At 41.4% G+C, this 21,577-nt stretch overlaps 2 protein-coding genes across 2 annotated transcripts in view; both read left to right on the forward strand.

Moving 5' to 3' along the window:
- LOC136678193 (NLR family CARD domain-containing protein 3-like) overlaps positions 1-21,577 on the forward strand; it is a 119,856-nt gene that overhangs the window by 29,587 nt on the left and 68,692 nt on the right. The window lies entirely within an intron of this gene.
- Positions 6,252-19,792, forward strand: LOC136687623 (NLR family CARD domain-containing protein 3-like; the record flags this gene model as incomplete). Its single annotated transcript, XM_066662130.1, has 7 exons — positions 6,252-6,255; positions 10,143-10,254; positions 10,931-11,044; positions 12,192-12,691; positions 12,785-14,324; positions 18,790-18,969; positions 19,657-19,792. Coding segments are annotated over exons 1-7 (2,586 nt in total), but the record flags the coding sequence as incomplete, so codon positions are not given.

Genomic DNA, 21,577 nt, shown 5'->3' on the forward strand with positions numbered 1-21,577 from the left:
TAGGGTGATGTCTGCATACCCCACTATCTCTCTAGAAGCTATGATGGCCTTCTCTGCTGCTGCTACGGCTCTTAAGCAGTAGGGATAGCCCTGAGCTACGGTGTCTAGCCGCCCACTTGTTGAAGTTTGTACCGTGTTCTTGTAAGAGAACAGAAGTCATGGAGCCTTGTTTTTCATCTACAAACTGTTCAAAAGGTTTGTCTGGATCAGGCAGAGCTAACACTGGTGCGTTCTGAAGGGCTATTTTTAGATTTACAAACGCCTCCTCCAGGTTTCTTTGGACGAGGCTGTTAGACTCTTTTTATGCGCCGTGTCGTGTAGTGGAGCAGAGGTTTGTGCATAATTTGGAATCCACATTCTGCAGTATCCAGTCAAACATAGAAAAGAAAGGAGCTGCTTTTTTTGTAGTTGGTTGTGTGCGATTTCAGAGACTCTTTCTGCACACAGTGACTTTCCCTTTGCTGACAGATCATGTCCCAGATGTGTGACTGTTGGTTGCACAAGCTGCATCTTGTCCCTCTCCACTCTGTGGCCGTTCTGTGCTCGGAAATGAAGCAGAAAGACAGTGTCAGTTACACAGGTGTTCTGATCAGGAGAACATCTCAAAAGATCATCTACGTACTGTAGAAGTGCACTAGGACCTGGGAGAGAGAGCTTAGCTCAGTTACCCCTCAGGGCTGTACTGAAAAAAGAGGGTGACTCAGCGTATCCTTGTGGGACACGTGTGAATGTGTGTGATTTCCCTTGAAAAGAGAAAGAAAACCAAAACTGAGAGACTTTGTGCACTTTCAGACTGAAAAAAGCATTTTCCAAATCTATCACTGAGAGCCACTGTGAATTTTCTGGGTCCTGACTCAGAACAGGGTGTGGGTTTGGAACTTCTGGAGCTCGAGCGTGAATAGCCTTGTTTACTGCTTGCGAGTCTTGAACAAAGCCCCACTGCTCTGGTTTTTCCTGGAGCTGTTGATTTTATTACAGGCCAAATTGGAGATCTACACGGTGAGTCCGGACATCCCATAATAATCCCTCTCTCCAACAGACTGTTCAAAACAGGGGTTATTCCATCGATGGCCTCCTTTTTCAGAGGATATTGAGCTGTGCACGGCCTGTAATCACTTTCTGGAGTGATTATTAATTCTGCAGCTCCTTTCATAAGACCAACATCATATTTGTCTTTGGACCACAGCCAAGGTTCAATGGCGTCTAGAAAATCTGCTTCGTTACTGACGCTGATTTGTTGAGACAAAAGTGACCCTTCAGCTCGAGCTGAGAATGACACATTTACTGTTGTTCTGTGTGTTTTTGGACGTCTTTGAATATTCCCAATGTTCAGTTTCACTCGGCTGTCAATCAGTGACTGTTAAACAAGTTAAAATGAAATTTGACACGTCTTTCCATTGTTTATTTTTTCCCTTTGCTGAGGAAATGTGAGGTACCTCCCCTCAAAACCACTGACTCTGATCTGAGGTTAAATTTACTGCGCAGTCCGTCCACTGCTCTCCAGTAAATAGAGGGGTTACAGAGACTAACACACTGTCTCTACCTTGGGACACACACATTTGTTCCACATCAACAGGCCAGGTCTCCACACTAGCAGTGCAGTGCACATCCCCTGAGGTTGTGACGTTATCGTAATTAAATGTTGCCCGTAAATGATTTAAAAAGGGGAACCACAGGTTTGATTTTTCTAACTGCCGTCCCATCCACACGGGTGTAAGATCGGATGGAGTTTGTGGCAAAAGGGTGATCCAGAGTGCCCCCCCTTTACTGTACGTCTTCGGGAAAAGGAAGATCCCCTTGTACTTTAGTCCATTCCAGTTTCATCTTGTGTCCACATACTTCTGTCAGTTCATTCACAGAAGGTCTCCACCCGGTCACAAACTTCGGTCCTCCCTCTGAAATCGGAGGGAGATCTTCACATACATCTTCACGTCTGAAAACATAGTCTGCCCCATTAGGCCCCATCACCTGGAAACTCTGCGTTTGAAGCGAGGTGCTCGGTCCCTCTGGGCTTTTCCTGAGGCGCTGCAGTGGGAGGAGGTCTTGCTGCTTTCTTTTTCCTGCTTCTTTCCTCCAGCTCTCTGATTTGCTCCTCCAGGACTTTAGCACGTTGCTGCAAACGTTCAAACTCTTCATTCTTCTGCTGATGGAGGAGGATTCCTCTCGTCTTCATCCCTTCTACCACTTTGGTGTTGGGTTGAGCTTGTGGTGTCTGGGGAGTAGCTGAGGTTAGAGGAGGGTTGATAACGGCTTCATCGCCAGCATTCTCTTCTCCCTCTTCTGCTGTTTCATCTGGAGGAGGAGGAGGAGGAGGAAGAGGCCAATCATCCAGGGATTCTTTCTGCAAATTCAAAAACTGACCACAGATCACTGTTTCTTTTCTCTTTAATGTGAGGTGTCTGATGTGTGTTTACGCTCCTGGGCCTTTTCCTTATCTGCCTCTTTCTGCACTGCCTTTCTCCACACTCCATAAGCACATGACAATCTGGTTTCCATGGGAACTCCTCTGGTTTATGTTTTATTTTGTTACTATCACAGTGCTCTTCAGCTTTATCAGACCTGTCGTGTTGAGCTTGTGATTGTTGTTTAAAGTCGACTAGTTCATTTCTATTTAACGTCCCCTCGGGGGGAAAGTGACAGTATTTTTCCACTCGTCTGATTGAACGCAGCTGTCTGGTTCCCTTTGTTTCAGGCCTCTATTAATTCACCAAAAGGAGGGTCATTGCAGTGCACTATTGGGGCTGGGGAAGGTTTCTCTTTCCCTCTCTTTGAATGACTTTGACCCATTTCTGAGATTCTTGGAGCGACCAATAACTGAATCTCTTCACACAGACAGTGTTCTACAGACGTCACACGTATAAACTCCTTCTGAAACGAAAGATACTCACCAAGGAACTTTGAAAATAAAAAGTTCAACCCCCAGGTTCTGTCCTGAGTTTCAGCACGTCAGGGGACGGGAGGTCGGTCCGTGTCCCGTTCCTCAAACAGGTGAGATGGGGTTCAAGGGGTGATCAGTCCCTTTCCACTGGAAACGATCCCCCCTCCGAGACAGTGTTCAATATCCTGCCGACAACGACACACTGTGGTGGAGAAAATAAACACAAGTGTTAAGAATGAAAAGTCCTGGAGTCTGATCTGCTCTAATCACAGTTACTCTGTCCTTCACAATAAGAACAGCACTGATCTCCCTCCTCCTCCCTCCAGCTCTAACAGAGTAGGAGTGTATGTGGACTGTCCGGCCGCACTCTGTCCTTCTACAGCGTCTCCACTGACACACACACACTCACACACTTACACACACTCACCACCACATTCACTGAACCCCTCTGTGCTGGGTTTATATGTTTATATTTATATTTTCTTTTATTTAAGGTTATTTTTCGAAGACAACATTTGTCACATTAGTGCACAATTTTATGTTCAGATGTAAAAGTTTCCATTAAACCCTTTGTACAGAAACGCCCTCTATTGTTAATCAACATTAATTAGTTCATAGCGTCAAATTATTTGATCAAAAAGCCCTCAACACCACCTCATATGTCTCAGTAGTAACACCACTACACACACACTGACTTTCAGCCCCCTGCTCGGTACTGACTGTTTACACCTGGAGCAGGACGACATTTAAACTCGGACATTTAAACCATAACAGACTGTAAAATCTCTTCAAATTCTGTCTTTAAAAAAACACAGTCTCAGGAGAGAGGCGCCGCACCGGTGAAAAGCTCCAAAAGATAATCCCTTACTCACCACGCCACAGTAAACGTGCCTTTATTTCCTGAGTAACGGTAACGCACTGTTCTGGAGCTCCTAGCGCCCAGGCAATGGTAAGTTTTGACGTAAAGTCTTCGTGAATTCAAAGTTGAGGGCGTTCCTTCTTAGATTCAGTGCAGCTGTGGACCAATGAGCGGCTGCCGGCTGTGAGCGGGGTCCTATTCCCCGGGGGAGGGGTGCGCTGCTGGACGCCGCTCTCCACAGGGATTCGCTCACAGCTCTGAGGGGGCGGGTCAGAAGTGATTGACACCTCTGTAAACCAATAGCAGGGACCCAGACGAAGACAAAGAGAGTCGATGTGCCGAGATCACTCACTCTCTCTGGGTCTGGGAGAGAGAGGGAGCGCCTGGGAACATATTTTAGAATAAACTTAAATTGACTTGTTTTATCGCAGAACAACCAAATAAAACCTCTAACTTTGGTAATTTTCAATACTTGTTTGAAGCAAATAAATGATTTTAGCATGTATTTGTGAGGATGAAATTGGTAAATCTTTGTCAAAATTAGCAAAATTAGCGTAGCATCTCTCATTGTAAACAACAAAAGATTAATATTTCTTGGTTCATTGGAAAAAAAAAGAAGCATTTGACTTTTTTTGCAGAAAGAACATATATTACTTCTCTAAAATTTAAAATACTCTTCTTCTGGACATAAAAATTATGAAATAAAATGTTAAAATCTGACATTTTAAACTGTTTTAATATATTCATTATTATGACATATAAAATAAAATTATATATTACAAACCTTTTCTAATACAAAAGCCACTGTAAGGATTTCAATCAAATAAATGACAAGAAACAAATAGAAATAACTCTTTGTGTTGGAGTTTTTAAACACCGTCCACACATTTTTGGTTGGTGGACTATTCTCAGTCCAGTAGTGAAGCTGAGGTGTTTAAAAACAGATGTACACCATGCTCCTGTGTGGTCAGTAGAGATGATAAAATGGACAGGGAGTGTAGAAACAAAAAGGTGGTTCCTAGTTATTCTTGCCTTATATTACAAAGAGTTAGTTGAACATTTTCTGAAATATAAAAAACATGCAGTGTCATAAATCAACCACAAGGAGAAAACGTTTGAATGCTTTAAAAAAACGAATATTATATATGTGTATTTTATTTAAGGAACAACAACATACAGTCCACTTCTTCTGCACCAAATGTATATGTCATTGGACTAAACGTTCACATACAGACTTTTCCTAAGGTTTGATTGTGTTTTTCACACAGGAAAGAGAAAACAAGGAGGTGGAGGCTCATGCTGAGAAGACTATGGGTTCATTAAACAAAGGGAATATGCGAAACACGGTCTAAATACAACCACAAGGGAGAAGAGATATATTCACAATGAGTGACAAGAAAGAACTGAACACACTGAGCTTATAAACAGCGACATAAGAATCTTGCAAGAAGATGGTAAAACCTTCACTAATCCTTCACACAGATATTATAACTGATATTATAAACCATTTAATCATAACCTAATGAGTAGGACACACATATCTTAACATACCTTTTTACTTAAACTGTATATTACATCACTACATGCCTCCATCAGCTTCTACATTCTTATGAAAACCAGTGAAAAACTCCTTTACCGTGGAAATGCCGGAATATTCTCTCACACATCAATTTGTCTCAGTGTCTGTGTGGGTTTCCTCCGGGTGCTACAGTTTCCTCCCACGGTCCAAAAACACACGCTAGTAGGTGGATTGGCGACTCAAACATGTCCATGTGTGAGTGTTTGTTACCTTGCTAAGGACTGCCTGCTCCTCCATGGTGTGTTCCCGCCCTGTGCCCAGTGATTCCAGTAATTGTTCCTACAAAGGGAGGGTGCACTCCAGAAAAATGACTTAAATGGTCTAGTCGGACGTGATTAAACCCACCGAGTTACTTAATAATATTTACATTACCCTGAGTCTACCCTGTCTGAACAGGGCTCAAGACATCCACAATTACACACAGTGTCATCAGCCAGGCTGGGCGGGATAGGCACATGCTTCTTCTTATATTTGTAAATCAACTACTGCTTAATGCAATGCCACTGGACAGCTCAACACTTTTGGAAGAGAACTCTATATGTCCGAATATGTTACAGCAGCCAACAGAGACACACCATTTGGCACTGTGCTTCTGATGATGAGGAAAATGGGCCATCAGACCCACCCAGATAAACTGAGACCTATTTTTTTGTGTATGTGTCCCGGCCTTGGATAGCTATTCAGGGAAATGACAGACATATCTAATAAAATGTACAATAAAAGTGAACTTTGGAAGCAAATACAGGACTTGATCCTTTATATCAGCTCACATTTCAGTTTCTCATTCTCTTAGCTCCATTACTTACGAGACTGAGGTCAGTTTCATAGTTCAAGAGACTGTGTACCCTTTTTCTCCTGATTTATTTCCTCTACTTCACACACACACACACACACACACACACACACACACATGCCCAATGCCAGTTGTCTCCTAGATGGGTAAATGTAAATGAGCGATGAGCTGTGGAGCACTGCAACAGTGGCACTGATTTCTCTGGAGTGATTTGAGCTCTAATCCACACGTCTTGAATGAGTTAGAATCTCAGAACTAATCACATTATTACCGGACTTCACTGAGGTTAAAGTGTCTGGATACAATCAAGTCCTCACAGCAGTATAACAATATCTAATGTAAAGACTTTACAGATGAATAGAGGCTGTTACTTCAGCAAAGAGAAGAAAAACTTCCTATGAATTAATTCCAGAATTACAGCATGAGCAAGTGTCAAGACATTTATCCATGTGTCTCCTTTGCTGAGATAATCCATCCACCTCACAGGTGTGGCATATCAGGACGCTGATTAGACAGCGTGATTACTGCACGTGTGGGCCTTAGGCTGGCCATAATAAAAGGTCACTTTAAAATGTGATTTGATGAATGATTTATAACTTTTGGAAGACATTTATTTTTGCACAGATTATTAATTTCCATCCCCTTTCAAATGTCTGCGTTTTAATTTGGTGTTTTTTATTTGAAGCGGATTTCTCATTAATTCTCCAAATTTTACACAACAATACAAACAAAGTCTGGAACGAACAATGTGTGGAACCATAAACTTTCAGTTCAGTTTGAAACTGTGCATTTCACAGAGAGACAACTATATTCATGAAAAGGACACATTTATTAAAAGTAACATCCAGATAATAGAAATATTCCCATGTTTATTATCTATAATTAAAACTTTATAAGCAGACAAAGCATATTTAATTTCATGAAACTTAATTTAAAGATGATTTTATGATCCATTAAAAATAAAACGCAGTCTCCCAACCCCGGTTAAATTATAATGCTAAAACACAGTATATGTACAAGTCTTTAATTTCACTCAAACCGATAATACACGGGTGTCCACATTTATTTTCTACAGTAATCTTACTCCACAGTTTGTGAGCAAGAGGAGGGGGGAACCCGGAATATCCACTTAATATCTCAAATCAACATAACTTTACGGACCTGCTACAATCTGTTCTATGATGACAGCTGTTCTGTGAATATGCTTAAAGCACAACATTACTAAACAAAGTGTTGCATCACGCAGATTTATTTCTTTGACCGGAAAATTAACGGATTCCCCGGATTCATGAAGCTGAGAGGAGAACTACAACACCCAGTGTGCTGTGCGGGTGTCACCATGACGCAATTCCCACATTTCCTGAAAACTACAGGAAGAACCGGATGGAGGGAGTCAGAAGAGAAACTACACAAAGCCGCTGGGGTTTGAGACGGTGAGCCTTAATAACATTAAAACATTATAACATTAATGTGAACACTATCCAGCGGGTTAAAGAGAGAGCCCTGTGTTTGTAGCTGTTCTCTGTGGTTTACTCTCAGCTTTAGTCGTGTTTTTGATCCAGACAGGATGGCGTTCAGTGGACTACAGCTGTTAGTGCGAAGCTTGGTTCTGTGTTTATTGTGTTGCTGAAGTCAAATATAGACCACATCTGAGTGTGTATTAACTCTACAAGAGTATTGTTTACTTTAGAGTCATTTTTAACATACTTTATGGTTCTATTGAACTGCTTTCGGTTTCAACTCTATACCCTTCTTCTTCCTACTGCTGCAGCCAATCAGATGCTCGATTTATTGTCAGTTTTTTAAGCCAATCACCAACAGGAGCTGTCACGTCAGCCAATCACCTTCTTAGTTTCTCTAGAAGAAGGCGGGATTGTCGCTGCTATTGGTTTAAAGCAGATCAACTGAAAACCCAGCAGTGAACAACAACTAAACAGAATCGGGGCGCTTTCTGTCAAAAGACAAAGGAGAAAAACTGTGAAAATAATGCGTTAAAACTTAAAAACTGTTAGAAAATCAGGATTAGGTTTTCCTCTGGTACAATTTGAGCTTATTGTTATTGTTCCAAAACGGTACATGAATCCAAAAAGGGGGATAAATCACCGTAAATATCTTCAGACTCTTACAGGTTTTAGTCTGTGAACCTTCTCTAGAGAATCTAAAGATTTCTCTGGGAGCTTGGGTCTTTCATTTCTCTTATCCTTTAGCTTATATACTGTGTTGAATATTTTAGATTCAAATTTGAACTCCTCTCAGACCAGAATAAGTTTTTTGGTCATCTTTTTTTAATACGTTTTTACTACATTTCAATCTTCACACTATGGTATACAATGAATGTAATCAGTGAATGCTGAGGTGTTCTACCTGCTTTGCGGTCTGTCTGCTCATAGCAAGAGAACTGTTCTTTTTGGGGAGTCTTGACTAGAAGAGGATGGGTTTATGTTTTGGGTGTTGTTTCATCTGATCAGGTTTTCCTGCCATATGAAAACACTTTTTTTTGGATGGTTCAGAGTTTATGACGAATTACAGGAAGTTGAGTCAGTACAAAAGACAGTGGTGGATGTGAACGGGCAATTTATTCACTGCCATCACAAAAAATCAACCAACCAAACAAACAAACAAACAAAAAACACCTAGAACAGATCTAAAACCATTTAGATCTGTTTATTTTTTATCTGAAATTCATTTCCATAACCATACGAAACCAAGTACAAAGCGTGTCATCAATTAAATTCAATTTAAAACATTTATGTGGTTCTGTGTGTTTTAACAAAGATGAGGGGAAAAATAACACATCACTTCTCTTCAGTCTCTGACACAGCAACTGTCGTATTTTTATGTTGTCATACTGTAGTAAACAAATAAATTTAAACAAGTGTGATTTCCACAGCATTACTTCTGCATTATTTCAAAGTGCACACTAGCGTACTACAAAGGGTATAAAAAATGGTAATGCTTCATTATCAGAAGGGCACTCGGTAGTGTAGAAGGTCAAGTTCAGTCAGTCGTGGTTTGGGACACAGCATTAATCAGACGCACCAGTGAGTAGAGCCTTTAACTGAACTGATGAAGAACAGTTTTAAAAACAAAGGTCTTTAATGAGATTCATGATGGCTTGTTGGTGGAGTGCACAGTGTTTGTGTGCTGTGGTTGTGGAGTGTGCAGTGTTTGTGGAGTGTGCGGTGTTGTGTGGTGTGTTAGTGGATTGTGCGGTGTTTGTGTGGTGTGTTAGTGGAGTGTGCGGTGTTTGTGTGGTGTGTTTGTGGAGTGTGCGGTGTTTGTGTGGTGTGTTTGTGGAGTGTGCAGTGTTTGTGTGGTGTGTTTGTGGAGTGTGCGGTGTTCGGGTGGTGCATTTGTGGAGAGTGAGTTTTTGTGTGGCGTGTTGTTAGTGTGCTGGGTTTGTGTGGTGTGTTTGTGGAGTGTGCGGTGTTTGTGTGGTTTGTTAGTTGAGTGTGCGGTGTTTGTGTGGTGTGTTAGTGGAGTGTGCGGTGTTTGTGTGGTGTGTTTGTGGAGTGTGCGGTGTTTGTGTGGTGTGTTTGTGGAGTGTGCGTGTTTGTGTGGTGTGTTTGTGGAGTGTGCGGTGTTTGTGTGGTGTGTTTGTGGAGTGTGCGGTGTTTGTGTGGTGTTTTAGTTGAGTGTGCGGTATTTGTGTGGTGTGTTAGCGGAGAATGCGTTTCTTGTGTGGTGTGTTTTTGGAGTGTGCAATGTTATTGGGGTGTTTGTGGGGTGAGCGTTGACTGTGGTGTTTTGTTGGAGTGTGTGGTGTTTGTGGAGTGTGTGGTGTTTGTGGAGTGTGCGGTGTGTTTGTGGAGTGTGTGTTGTCTGTGTGGTTTGTTTGTGGAGTGTAAGGTGTCTGTGCAGTGTGTTAGTGGGATGTGCAGTGTCTGTGTGGTGTGTTTGTGGAGTGTGTGGTGTGTTTGTGGAATGTGCAGTGTCTGTGTGGTGTGTTTGTGGAGTGTGTGGTGTGTTTGTGGAGTGTAAAGTGCCTAGCGTAGCTTTAACTCTTCCTTATGTCTCCACTTCACATTTCCAGAGAGCAGACATTCAGAGCAGAATCTCCAGAGCCCAGCGGTGTCTCTGAAGAGCAACAACTCAATGGCTCAGCCTCCATATTTCAGCAATGAAAGAATCAGTTCTGATCTGAGGTGAGACATGAACCACATTCTAGTGAGTTTTAGACTCACCTCAACAAGCAGCCTTTTAATTTTTTCTTGAGTTTTCTTTTGTGTGGTGTGCCTTGTTGGTGGAGTGTGCGGTGTTTGTGGAGTGTGCAGAGTTTGTGTGGTGTATTTGTGGAGAGTGAGATTTTGTGTGGCGTGTTGTTAGTGTGTGGTGTTTGTGTGGTGTGTTAGTTGAGTGTGCGGTGTTTTAGTTGAGTGTGCAGTGCTTGTGTGGTGTGTTAGTTGAGTGTGCAGTGCTTGTGTGGTGTGTTAGTTGAGTGTGCGGTGTGTTTTTGGAGTGTGCAATGTTTTGCTGTGTGTTTGTGGGGTGAGCGGTGACTTTGATGTTTTGTTGGAGTGTGCAGTGTGTTTGTGGAGTGTGCAGTGTTTGTGTTGTGTGTTAGTGGAGAGTGCGTTTCTTGTGTGATGTGTTTTTGGAGTGTGCAATATTGTTGCTGTGTGTTTGTGGAGTGTGTGGTGTTTGTGTGGTGTGTTTGTGGAGTGTGTGTTTTGTTACTGGAGTGTGCAGTGTCTGTGTGTTGTGTTAGTGGAGTGTGCAGTGTCTGTGTGGTGTGTTTGTGGAGAGTGTGGTGTGTTAGTGGAGTGTAAAGTGCCTAGCGTGGCTTTAACTCTTCCTTGTGTCTCCACTTTACATTTCCAGAGAGCAGACATTCAGAGCAGAATCTCCAGAGCCCAGCTGTGTGTCTCTGAAGAGCAACAACTCTATGGTTCATCCTCCACTTTTCAGCAATGAAAGAATCAGTTCTGATCTGAGGTGAGACATGAGAGTTTTAGCATGACTCGCCTCAACAAGCAGCCTTTTAATTTTTTCTTGAGTTTTCTTTTGTGTGTGTGTATGTGTGTGTGTGTGAGAGTGTGTGTGTTTTAGTGGAGTGTGCGGTGTTTGTGTGGTGTGTTAGTGGGGAGTGCAGTGTTTGTGTGGCGTGTTTTTAGTGTGCGGTGTTTGTGTGGCGTGTTAGTGGAGTGTGCTGTGTGTTAATTGGGTGTGTGGTGTTTGTGTGGTGTGTTAGTGGAGTGTGTGGTGATTGTGTAGTGTGTTAGTGGAGTGTACATTGTTTGTGCACTGTGTTTGTGGAGAGAAATGATTTGGCAAATTTTTCATGGGCTCAACCCACATACTCAGCTCTACTGCTCATCCCACAAATGCATGTTCCTTACAAATGTGACACCATTTAAAGGGGAAATTAACAGACTTTCTAATGGTATAAGATTTATTGCCAAGAAGCATTGTTACAACAAAGAAATAATCTACAAACACACATTTCCTTACTTTTTGTGCTAAGTTTAGTTTATTACAGAGTCCACTACCAGAAACCTCTGCTTTTCAGAGGTAGTTCTAAATCCTCCAGTAATGTATTTCAGGCTTTGTTCTTTGTCTACTGAAGTATGATTGTGAGAATATGTAAATGTACTCATTCACTTTTAGTTTATAATTCCTCTCTTTTGATGTATTTCAGAATGAGTTTTAAATATTAAAATATTAAGATCAGTTCTAAAGGGAATATGCAAACAGTGAAGTGTTCATTTGTTGGTGTTTTTGTAACATCCTGTGAACAGTACATTACTGAAGTAAAGAGGAGAAACAACATTGGTTCCATTTCTTAGCGCCTTGTGTCAGGCAGGTGATCCACTTTTCTAAATATGGGACATTGATTTATTTTCTGTAAATACAAATCGTGTTTATTTTCTCAGGTTTAAGCCGTGTTTCTGTGTCAGTAAAATGTTACCTTCAGTGCTATAATGATTATTAGTAGATGAAGAAATGGAGAGTAGCTTCTCTTTGGTTGAACTGAGTCAGTGAATTACTCACTTGTATGAACTTATGTTTAAGTCTTGTTCAAGTTTCAGACTCTCTCACACTTACACATTCTGTTTCATCAACTCTTTTATTTCTCCTCTAGCTCTGGGAGGGATGTGCTGCTCCAGGATGGTTCCAGGTGTGGAGTGTGTGAGCAGATTCAGACAGATCCAGTCTCTATCACCTGTGGACACTCTTTTTGTAGACAGTGCATCAGGAACCTTAGGGACCAGTCTGCCCACTCAGGAGACTTGACCTGTCCCTGCTGCAGAAAGAGGTTTAAAACAGGCTCTGTTCAGTTTCCACACACGGAGGAGTCCATGGAGCTGGATGAATACAAAGCAGTGGATGACGTCCTGCTCAGTGTCTCAGTGAGAAACAAAATCAGCCTGAAGAACAAGTACGAGAGCTTATTTGAGGGATTCAAAACACAAGAGAATAAAATCCTCCTGAACAGGGTTTACACTCAGCTCTACATCATCGAGGGAGAGAGGGAAGGAGTGAATGAGGAACATGAAGTTTTACAGATTGAAAACAAACCCTGGAAACAAAACCTGCCAGATACACCAATAAACTGTTTAGACATATTTAACCCTGTACAGTGTACGATGAGAGAAATGGAAGAAGACGACACCAGAGCTGTGATGGATGAATATGTGAGACGTGAAGAAAGAAAAGAAGATAAAAATCCACAAGTGGAAAAACTTAAAAGCGTTCTGACTAAAGGCATTGCTGGCATTGGAAAAACTGTCTCTGTGCAGAAGTTCATTCTGGACTGGGCTGAAGGAAAAGCCAATCAGGATATAGAGTTCATGTTTGTGCTTCCATTCCGAGAGCTGAACCTGATTAAAGACAAACAGTACAGTCTTCATGGACTTCTGTGTGACCTCCATCCTGAGCTCCGAGGTCTGGACACAAAGGAATATGACGTGTGTAAAACTGTGTTCATATTTGACGGCCTCGATGAAAGCAGAATTCCACTGAAGTTCTCAGAGTGTGAGAAAGTGTCAGACGTGACCAAGGTGTCTTCAGTGGACGTGTTGATGACAAACCTCATCAAAGGAGACCTGCTTCCCTCTGCTCACATCTGGATAACCTCCAGACCAGCAGCAGCCAATCAGATCCCCTCTCAGTACATCAGCCGTGTGACAGAAATTCAGGGATTCAATGATCCACAGAAGGAGGAGTACTTCAGGAAGAGGATTAGTGACCAACACCAAGCCGACAGTGTCATCACCCACATTAAGACAACGAGGAGTCTCCACATCATGTGCCACATTCCAGTCTTCTGCTGGATCTCAGCGACTGTGCTTCAGCGAATCATGAAACAAGGGACCACAGAAATCCCTAAAACTCTGACTGCAATGTACTCACACTTCCTGTGCACTCAGACAATCATGAGGAAGGAGAAGTATGAGGAGGAAGATGAGAGAGGAACTCTACAGCAACTCCTAAGTTCCAACAAGAACATGTTTCTGAAACTGTCTGAACTGGCTTTCAAACAGCTGATGAAGGGCAATGTGATGTTCTATGAAGACGACCTGAGAGAGTGTGGGATTGATGTCATTGAGGCCTCAGTGTACTCTGGGATTTGCACTGAGATCTTTAGGGAGGAGTCTGTGCTTTACCAGAGGAAGGTTTACTGCTTTGTGCATCTGAGCTTTCAGGAGTTCCTGGCTGCTTTCTATGTGTTTCACTGCTGTGTGAGCAACAACACGGAGGAACTGCAGCTTCTGAAGCCGAAAAACATGAAGTGGTCTGACAGTGTTTCACTGGACGAGCTGCTGAAGGGAGCTGTGCGTACAGCTTTAAAGAGTAAGACTGGACACCTGGATCTGTTTCTCCGTTTTCTGTTAGGCATCTCACTGGAGTCCAATCAACAACTCCTGCAGGACCTACTGACACACACAGTGAGCAGCTCTGAGAGCATCAAGAAAACAGTTCAGTACATCAATTACATTATAGAAAGAGAGGATCTTCCTTCTGACAGATCTATCAACCTGTTCCTCTGTCTCACTGAAATGAATCACTCCTCTTTATCCAGTAAAATCCAGGAGTATCTCAAATCAGAGAAAGGCTCAGATAAGAGACTGTCTGCTGGAGAGTGTTTAGCGTTAGCCTACATGCTCGTGAACTCAGACGAGGTGCTGGATGAACTGGACTTGAGGAAGTACAAAACCACTGAGAAGGGTTATTGGAGACTGATCCCAGCTGTGAGCAACTGCAGAAAGGCTGTGTGAGTGTTGTGTCTCAGTGAATTTATTTTAATACTTCAGTTCTGATGCTGAAGGAGACACATTTCCAGACTGGTTTTGGGGCAGGGTCTAAAATGTTACACAACAGAAAGTTCTGCAGTAAATTCACCTCAGTGTGTACATAAGGGATGTTCAGTTTAGGTGTAATATGATAAATCTAACAATCACAATTCCAAAATGAACATTTACTCTCTCTTTTTCTCTCTGAAATTCACATCGGTATTTACTTCACATTGCAGATTGCCTTGCTGTAAGCTGTTCATGAATTCCTGTGAAAGTCTCTGCTCTGTTCTGAAATCACCAAACTCAACCCTGAAAGAGCTGGAGTTCAGTGAGACTGACCTGCAGGATTCAGGAGTGGAGCTGATCTCTGAGGCACTGAAGAGTTCACACTGTAAACTGGAGACACTCGGGTGAGATTTCTGTGATTTCATTCCTGAATGGAAATAATTTAAGACTGTTTTGATGGGTCTTTGATTTCAGTAGAAATGAGCTAAAGGGGAACATGTCCATGCGTCTTAAAAAGCATTGACAATGTGTATCTATATTTCTATTGTTTTGTTTGTTTAGTGTGTTCAGTGATTCTATGTGCATACAGAAAAGGGAAAAAGAAAACAGATATGTTTTGGCTCATTTATTCAGACAGGTGTAATGTTCCCAGTGCTTCATTTGCATTTCTCTAAATAGATTCTGTGATGGAGCGCACCACCATATTTTTTCTGTGAAAGGTATTGGATCTCAAAAGTGATGTTTAGAGGAAAAAGTACCTAATGCAACAAAGTAGTCACACCTGTAGGGACAGGATAGATTATCAGGGGGACCTTGAAATGAACCATTTTCACAAACTCCCTGCAGCCCCCCAGCCTTCCTTCTTGTTCCTCATTTAAAGTACAGCACGGGGACACAGCTGTGGTCTGGGAAATAGACTTTGGCCTGAAATAATTATATTATAAAACATATTGTCCAAACATCTATCAATTCTGTGTTACTGAAATAATCATTTATTTTTCATTCAGGTAAAACTGTTTGTAAGGCACCTATCCTCTGTTTGGACGTTATATCCTTAAATATATCGACAGGGGAAGCACATGAATGACTGCCTTCACTTTACTGAAATATTACTGATGCTTCTGTGACGAGTGCATTGCAGTGTAGTAGCGGTGCATTGTAAAATTAGACTTGCCTTTTTCCCGTTCTCTCCACTGGTGAAAGGTGATGTAATAGAAATTCAGATTAAATTTAGAGCAGAGCAGAAGCCACTACCTTTGTTCAATAACTAGGAGAAAAAAGAAGTTTTCTAAATCATGCTTAACGTACCAGGAACTTAAAGTAACAGGGTGAAAGAGGAAGGTGGGGTCTCAGGTGACTTTAAATGTTAATGTCTGCCCACTTTAGGATAAACTGATTTGTACACTTTAATTATTAATCCACAACTGAACACTGTGTGGTTATATGAAGTTGTTATGCCACATTAACATCAGTCTGGAGCTGATTCTATCTGCATTTTCCTGAAGGACACAAAAAAAAAAACATTGTGACATTCGTAGCTCAGTGTAAATATGAAATCAAACATGTAGACATCTCTTTCTCAATCATTTCAGAAATGTTCCTGTAACTATTCAGTGAGTAATGCCATCTCTCTTTACAGACTAACTGGCTGTAAACTTGGGAAAAAGTCTTGTGAAGATCTGGGCTCAGTTTTACTGGTGAACTCCTCCCTGAAAGAACTGGACCTCAGTAACAATGACCTGCAGGATTCAGGAGTGGAGAAGCTCTCTGCTGCACTGAAGAGTTCACTCTGTAAACTGGAGACACTCAGGTCAGTTCTGTCAGTTCAGACCTGATATTTAATGCTCTTTAACATGACTATTATTATCTTTACAAAAATACATATTTTTTATATTTGCATAAATCTGATTGGCTAGTCCTACATTGTCTCTCCAGTCACTTCAGGACTTCTGTAAAGTGTTTTCCACTGCTGGAGTAACGAACAACAGACTGAACACCAGACTTTACATGGTGTTTCCATGGTGATTTTATCAGTCATACAGCCTTCAAAACAAAACAGAGGTTTATTATTATTGTGATATGCAGCCAGTGTCACTTTGGTCATTTATAGGGATTATTAGAGATGTCCTAATCCGATCTCAAAGATCAGTATCGGGTCCGATCACAGCGTTATTTTACTGACCTGTATCGGCTTTATTGGGCTCGATCTTAAGTCTGATCCCTTGTTTCCTCTAGGCAGCAAGCTCAGATTCTCTCCTACGTCTGTAGCATGTGTTGCTACCAGATTTGGCCTGCTGCCTGATTTGGACTGCATATGCACAGAACATCATACTTGTGTAGACTTTGCTGATAACTCTAAATTGTATTAATTTCTTCTCTGAGGATAATTGTAAATAGACACAGCACTGTTTGGCTGAATGGTGTGTGTCCCACAATGTTATTCTGTCATGTTTTTTTTAAACAGAAGACTACCACAACAATATCTTCAGCAGTAAATAAACACATTTAGCAGGGGCTCCAGTTGTTTAAAGCTGTAAAGGACTGTAAGGAATGACTAACTCAGTGTTAATATGTGTTTAAAGATAAAGCTCTCCTCTGCTTTGGAAAACACTCTGCTCCTGTAAGCTACATGTGTGAAGTTCTGCGCATGCGCAGTCCAGATCCAGCAGGTCACACGAATTGGGTAGCCACACCATGCTTTGTAAATGTGGTGATCTGACTCTGCTGGACACCCAAATTGGACCAAGGCCCACACTGTCAGCCAGAGTTAATCCCTGCGTTTGAGTGCACGTTCACGAACTCACACCTTTCTGACTGTTCTGCACAAACACACATTCCCACGAGTCAGATTCAGAGCAAAAGGGGATGTGATTAGAGTCATCAGCCGTCTCATATTTGGACAATAAAAGCCGTGTTGTGTTTGGGTACGATACGGGATGCGTTTTATCCTGTATTTTTGAGGTAAGGCTGAGACTATGATTTGTTTGAGACACGCTGCTCTCCCTGAGTCAGAGGAGGGGCAGATTCTCCACGGCTCCTAAACAGAGAATGAGCTTTTCATTGGTTGTCACTTTTATTAAGCCAATCAGCAGCCAGAATTAGCTGTCCATCATTTATTGCTGCAGCCAATGGAGTCACATTCCCACCTACAGGGTTTTGTTTTATAGCTGCGCTGAGAGAAACAGGTCAGTGCTGTAAAAAGATATTACTTATTTTAGCACTGTGTCCTGAAGAAACTACATTTCATTTCTCCCTCAACACACCTGTGATGACAATAAAACTGCCAGACTTTTAGAATCTGTCACAGTCGAGGGAGGATGAGGACATGCACGCAAGGAATATTTATTTAAACAAAACCAAGGCAAACACAACAAACAGAAAACAAACAGGAGCAGGGAGGCAAGAAAAACTAGAACTCAGTGGAACATAACTGTGAACTGGTGGTAATGTGTAAGACAGCAGACAAAGAAACACATCTACACCCACAAGAATGGACAAGGGAACACTGAAACAAAGGGACTATATATACACAGAGCACTGATAAGGAACACCTGGGGACAATAATGAGAGGGCAGGACAACAAAGTAGACTCCGACGAGAGGGCGAAGCTAAGGCGGGACTAGGGCAAAGATAGGAAGAATAAACAAAGCCGTGTGCTAAATGAGCACATGGTTAGGAAAACAAACAGGACCTGACAGAATCAGAGTAATTCTTTATACAGGTGTGTAAGACAAACATAGGAGTCTAAATAATCAGACAAGTCTGTGTAATTAATATTAAATATAGTAATGAAATGAGGATGAGGCTCTTTCAGAACTCTTAAACCGAGGAGATGCTTTCACTTCAGACCTCATTTTAATTAAATGAAAATATAAAGTAGTCATACAGCGGGTCTTCTGCTCACCTCCAACATTTCTTTCAAATACTGTATTACTTTATGGCTATTCTATATTTTCATTAAATGAAAAAGACTAGAAGAAAAGAGGAGGTTTGATAAATGGAGCTAAATGTAACAAAGAACATAAAGTCACAGGGTGAAAGAGGTCCACTGTTATTTCAGAATAACTGTAAATGTTGATGTCTGCACCTACACACCATCAGCTGATTTTTCTCAGGGGAGTGTTTTACTGAAATCAAACACCACACACAACTCAGAACTGACACATTCAGAACTCACACAGGTTCAGTAAAGATTAGTGAGTTGTTCAGGTTCTGTACCACATTCACACACCGTCACAAACTGTAGCTGATTCTGACCTCACTTTTCTGAATGACGTTAGAGAAATGAGGCAATGATGAGTGAGAAAAGAAAACACAGTGACGTTTCTCCTTCTGTCACTGAGTGTGATGTTCCTAGCCAGGTCAATATATGAAGTAGAACCTGTTCATGAAATGTTCCTGTGACTATTCAGTGAGTAATGTCCTCTCTCTTTACAGACTAACTGGGTGTAAACTTAGGGAAAAGTCTTGTGAAGGTCTGGGCTCAGTTTTACTGGTGAACTCCTCCCTGAAAGAACTGGACCTCAGTAACAATGACCTGCAGGATTCAGGAGTGGAGAAGCTCTCTGCTGCACTGAAGAGTTCACTCTGTAAACTGGAGACACTCAGGTCAGTTCTGTCAGTTCAGACTTGATTTTTAATGTTTCACCAACATTAGTGTTATAGATCTTAGCATGTTTATTTAGAGGATACAGTGTGAAATATTAAGATGAAGTCAGGTGCTGGATTCCTAGATTATAATTCACTACTCACAAAAATCAGATCATCTTCTCCTACATTATCTCTGCTCTCTGAACACTTCAGGACTTCTGTAAAGTGTTTCCACTGCTGGAGTAACAGTCAACAGCAGACTCTCCCCATGGTGACATTATCAGTCATACAGGCTATGAACCAGAGCAGAGGTTTATTATTATAGTGATATACAGACACTGACTCTTTGGTTTTTATCTTTTAATGTGTTCTACACAGAGTCTGATCAGTGTAATGTAAAAGATCAGACTGAACTCTGTTGTTCCTAAAGTTAGCTTGTTGTTTGAGGCATTTCTCTTTAGCTGCTCTAAGAGGTTTCTGTGAAGCTTCAGTTCTGTTCTGTTAAACTGTGTGTTATAATGTTTAAATGAAGCATTTTCTCCCCCCACTGGAGGAAAGATGAGTTTTTTACTTTGTTTTTGTTGTTGTTTGTTTGTTTCTCCTCTAAATGAAATCAACATGTCTTTCTTAATCCTTTCAGAAATGTTCCTGTAACTATTCAGTGAGTAATGTCCTCTCTCTTTACAGACTAACTGTGTGTAAACTTGGGGAAAGGTCTTGTGAAGATCTGGGCTCAGTTTTACTGGTGAACTCCTCCCTGAAAGAACTGGACCTCAGTAACAATGACCTGCAGGATTCAGGAGTGGAGAAGCTCTCTGCTGCACTGAAGAGTTCACTCTGTAAACTGGAGACACTCAGGTCAGAGTTCTGGGATTTTATTCTTCATTTTCTACTCTTCACAAACATGACTTTATACATTAAAAAATACATTTATTTTTTTCTAAGCTCTTATATAAAATATAAAGGAAAAGACTGTGTCACTAGATTATAATAAACACCACTGGGATTATTAACACAACTAGGGGTGGGGGATATGGCCCTAATTTTGACAATAACAATATTCTTGGTGATATGAATAAAACACTGAAAATACTTAAATAAATGTTATATTAATATGAATTATATTCAATGATATATATTTAATAGAGCTGGGCGATATGGACCAAAAATAATGTCTCAATATTTTTTAGCTGAGTGGCGATATACGATATATATCTCGATATTTTTCTCCTCGTGAGATAATAACGAAAAGGCACTTCTGAGTCAAAGCTACAGGTCCCAAATGTCACACAGGAACTTTTATTAACATTCAGCTGTAGATGTCCATGAGACATTGCTCAAAATAAACTATTGGCACATATTAAATAATAATGCTCCTTAAATAAAATACTGTTATTTTCCTGCGTAACAAAAGACTCATAGCTGTGCTGTTAAACTGTAAACAGAAAACATACAGAGCAACAATAGCAGAAAGTTCATTTGTTCTTTAAAAGTGAGTTTCCTGTGAAGCAGACTTCACCAAAGTGCTTCCTCCTGTGTGTGCTCCTGTACGTCTAGTACTTTGTGTAAATAACAAATCATGTAAACAGACTGAATGAAATAAAAATAAATCCATCCTTCAGTCATCAGTAGGGCTGGGCGAAATGGACAGAAAATCATATCTCGATATATTTTAGTTGAATAGTGATATACGATATATGTTGTGAAAAATAATGTGAACAAATGTTTTATGAACATTTTATAAACAGAACATTCAGTTTTGTGTGTTAGCTCCACCTCGTCTCTCAATATTCAAATGAAAATCAAATGTCCGTGTGTGTTTAAGACAAAGGTTTTCATTAACTCTTCCCCATAATTGTACACTGAAAGGCAGCGCTTCTTGTGCAACTGCGACTGGACAATTGTTATCGTGGGTCAGGAGTTTTAATCAGCCTTTTGGAGCCCTTTTTCTCTACTGTTGAGAAGGGGAGCAGACCCTTTTGCTCTGTAGTAAACTACCGCTTTAGTAACACCACGCCACTTCGTACTTTTCTTTTCGTAAGGCACAGCGTTAGCTAATGAAGCTTGCAGTGCTGTCTGAACTAGTTTAGGGAACTGTACTGGGACGTGAATACTTCAGAACAGTGGCAGCAGCACCTCGGAGTTTAACAGCTTCATACAGAAGTTTGTGCTGCTGTTGTAAGTGGTGAAATAGGCTGGGAGTGCTCCCACATTTTGATACTACCTCCTTTCAGCGTTCCCTGCAGATAGCCGTTTCTGCTCCTCATCTGACCGGTAAAATCCGAACCATTTACATATAACAGAACCGCTGTTCTTCTTTTTCATGCCCTGTGTTACTCTGCTCCTGTGTGTGTGTGTGTGTGTGTGTGTGTGAGAGAGAGAGAGAGAGAGAGAGAGCGAGAGAGTGCCCGGGTGGGAGCAGGGCTGTGAGCAGAGTAGAGGTGGGCAAGACCGGGAGTTTTGATTTCGATCCGATACCAATTAAATACAGCGCCAGTATCGCCGATATTGATACTGATACCGATACCACTAGTCTTCACCACGTGCAGGTGCCAAAGCAAAAGACAGGAGCTGGGGGTAGGTGCCAGCGCGCCTGCTCTGCGCTGACTCACCCATATGGGGTTATTTTTGTGCC

The sequence above is a fragment of the Hoplias malabaricus genome, chromosome 2, assembly GCF_029633855.1.
Source record: "Hoplias malabaricus isolate fHopMal1 chromosome 2, fHopMal1.hap1, whole genome shotgun sequence".
Classification (NCBI taxonomy): Eukaryota; Metazoa; Chordata; class Actinopteri; order Characiformes; family Erythrinidae; genus Hoplias; species Hoplias malabaricus.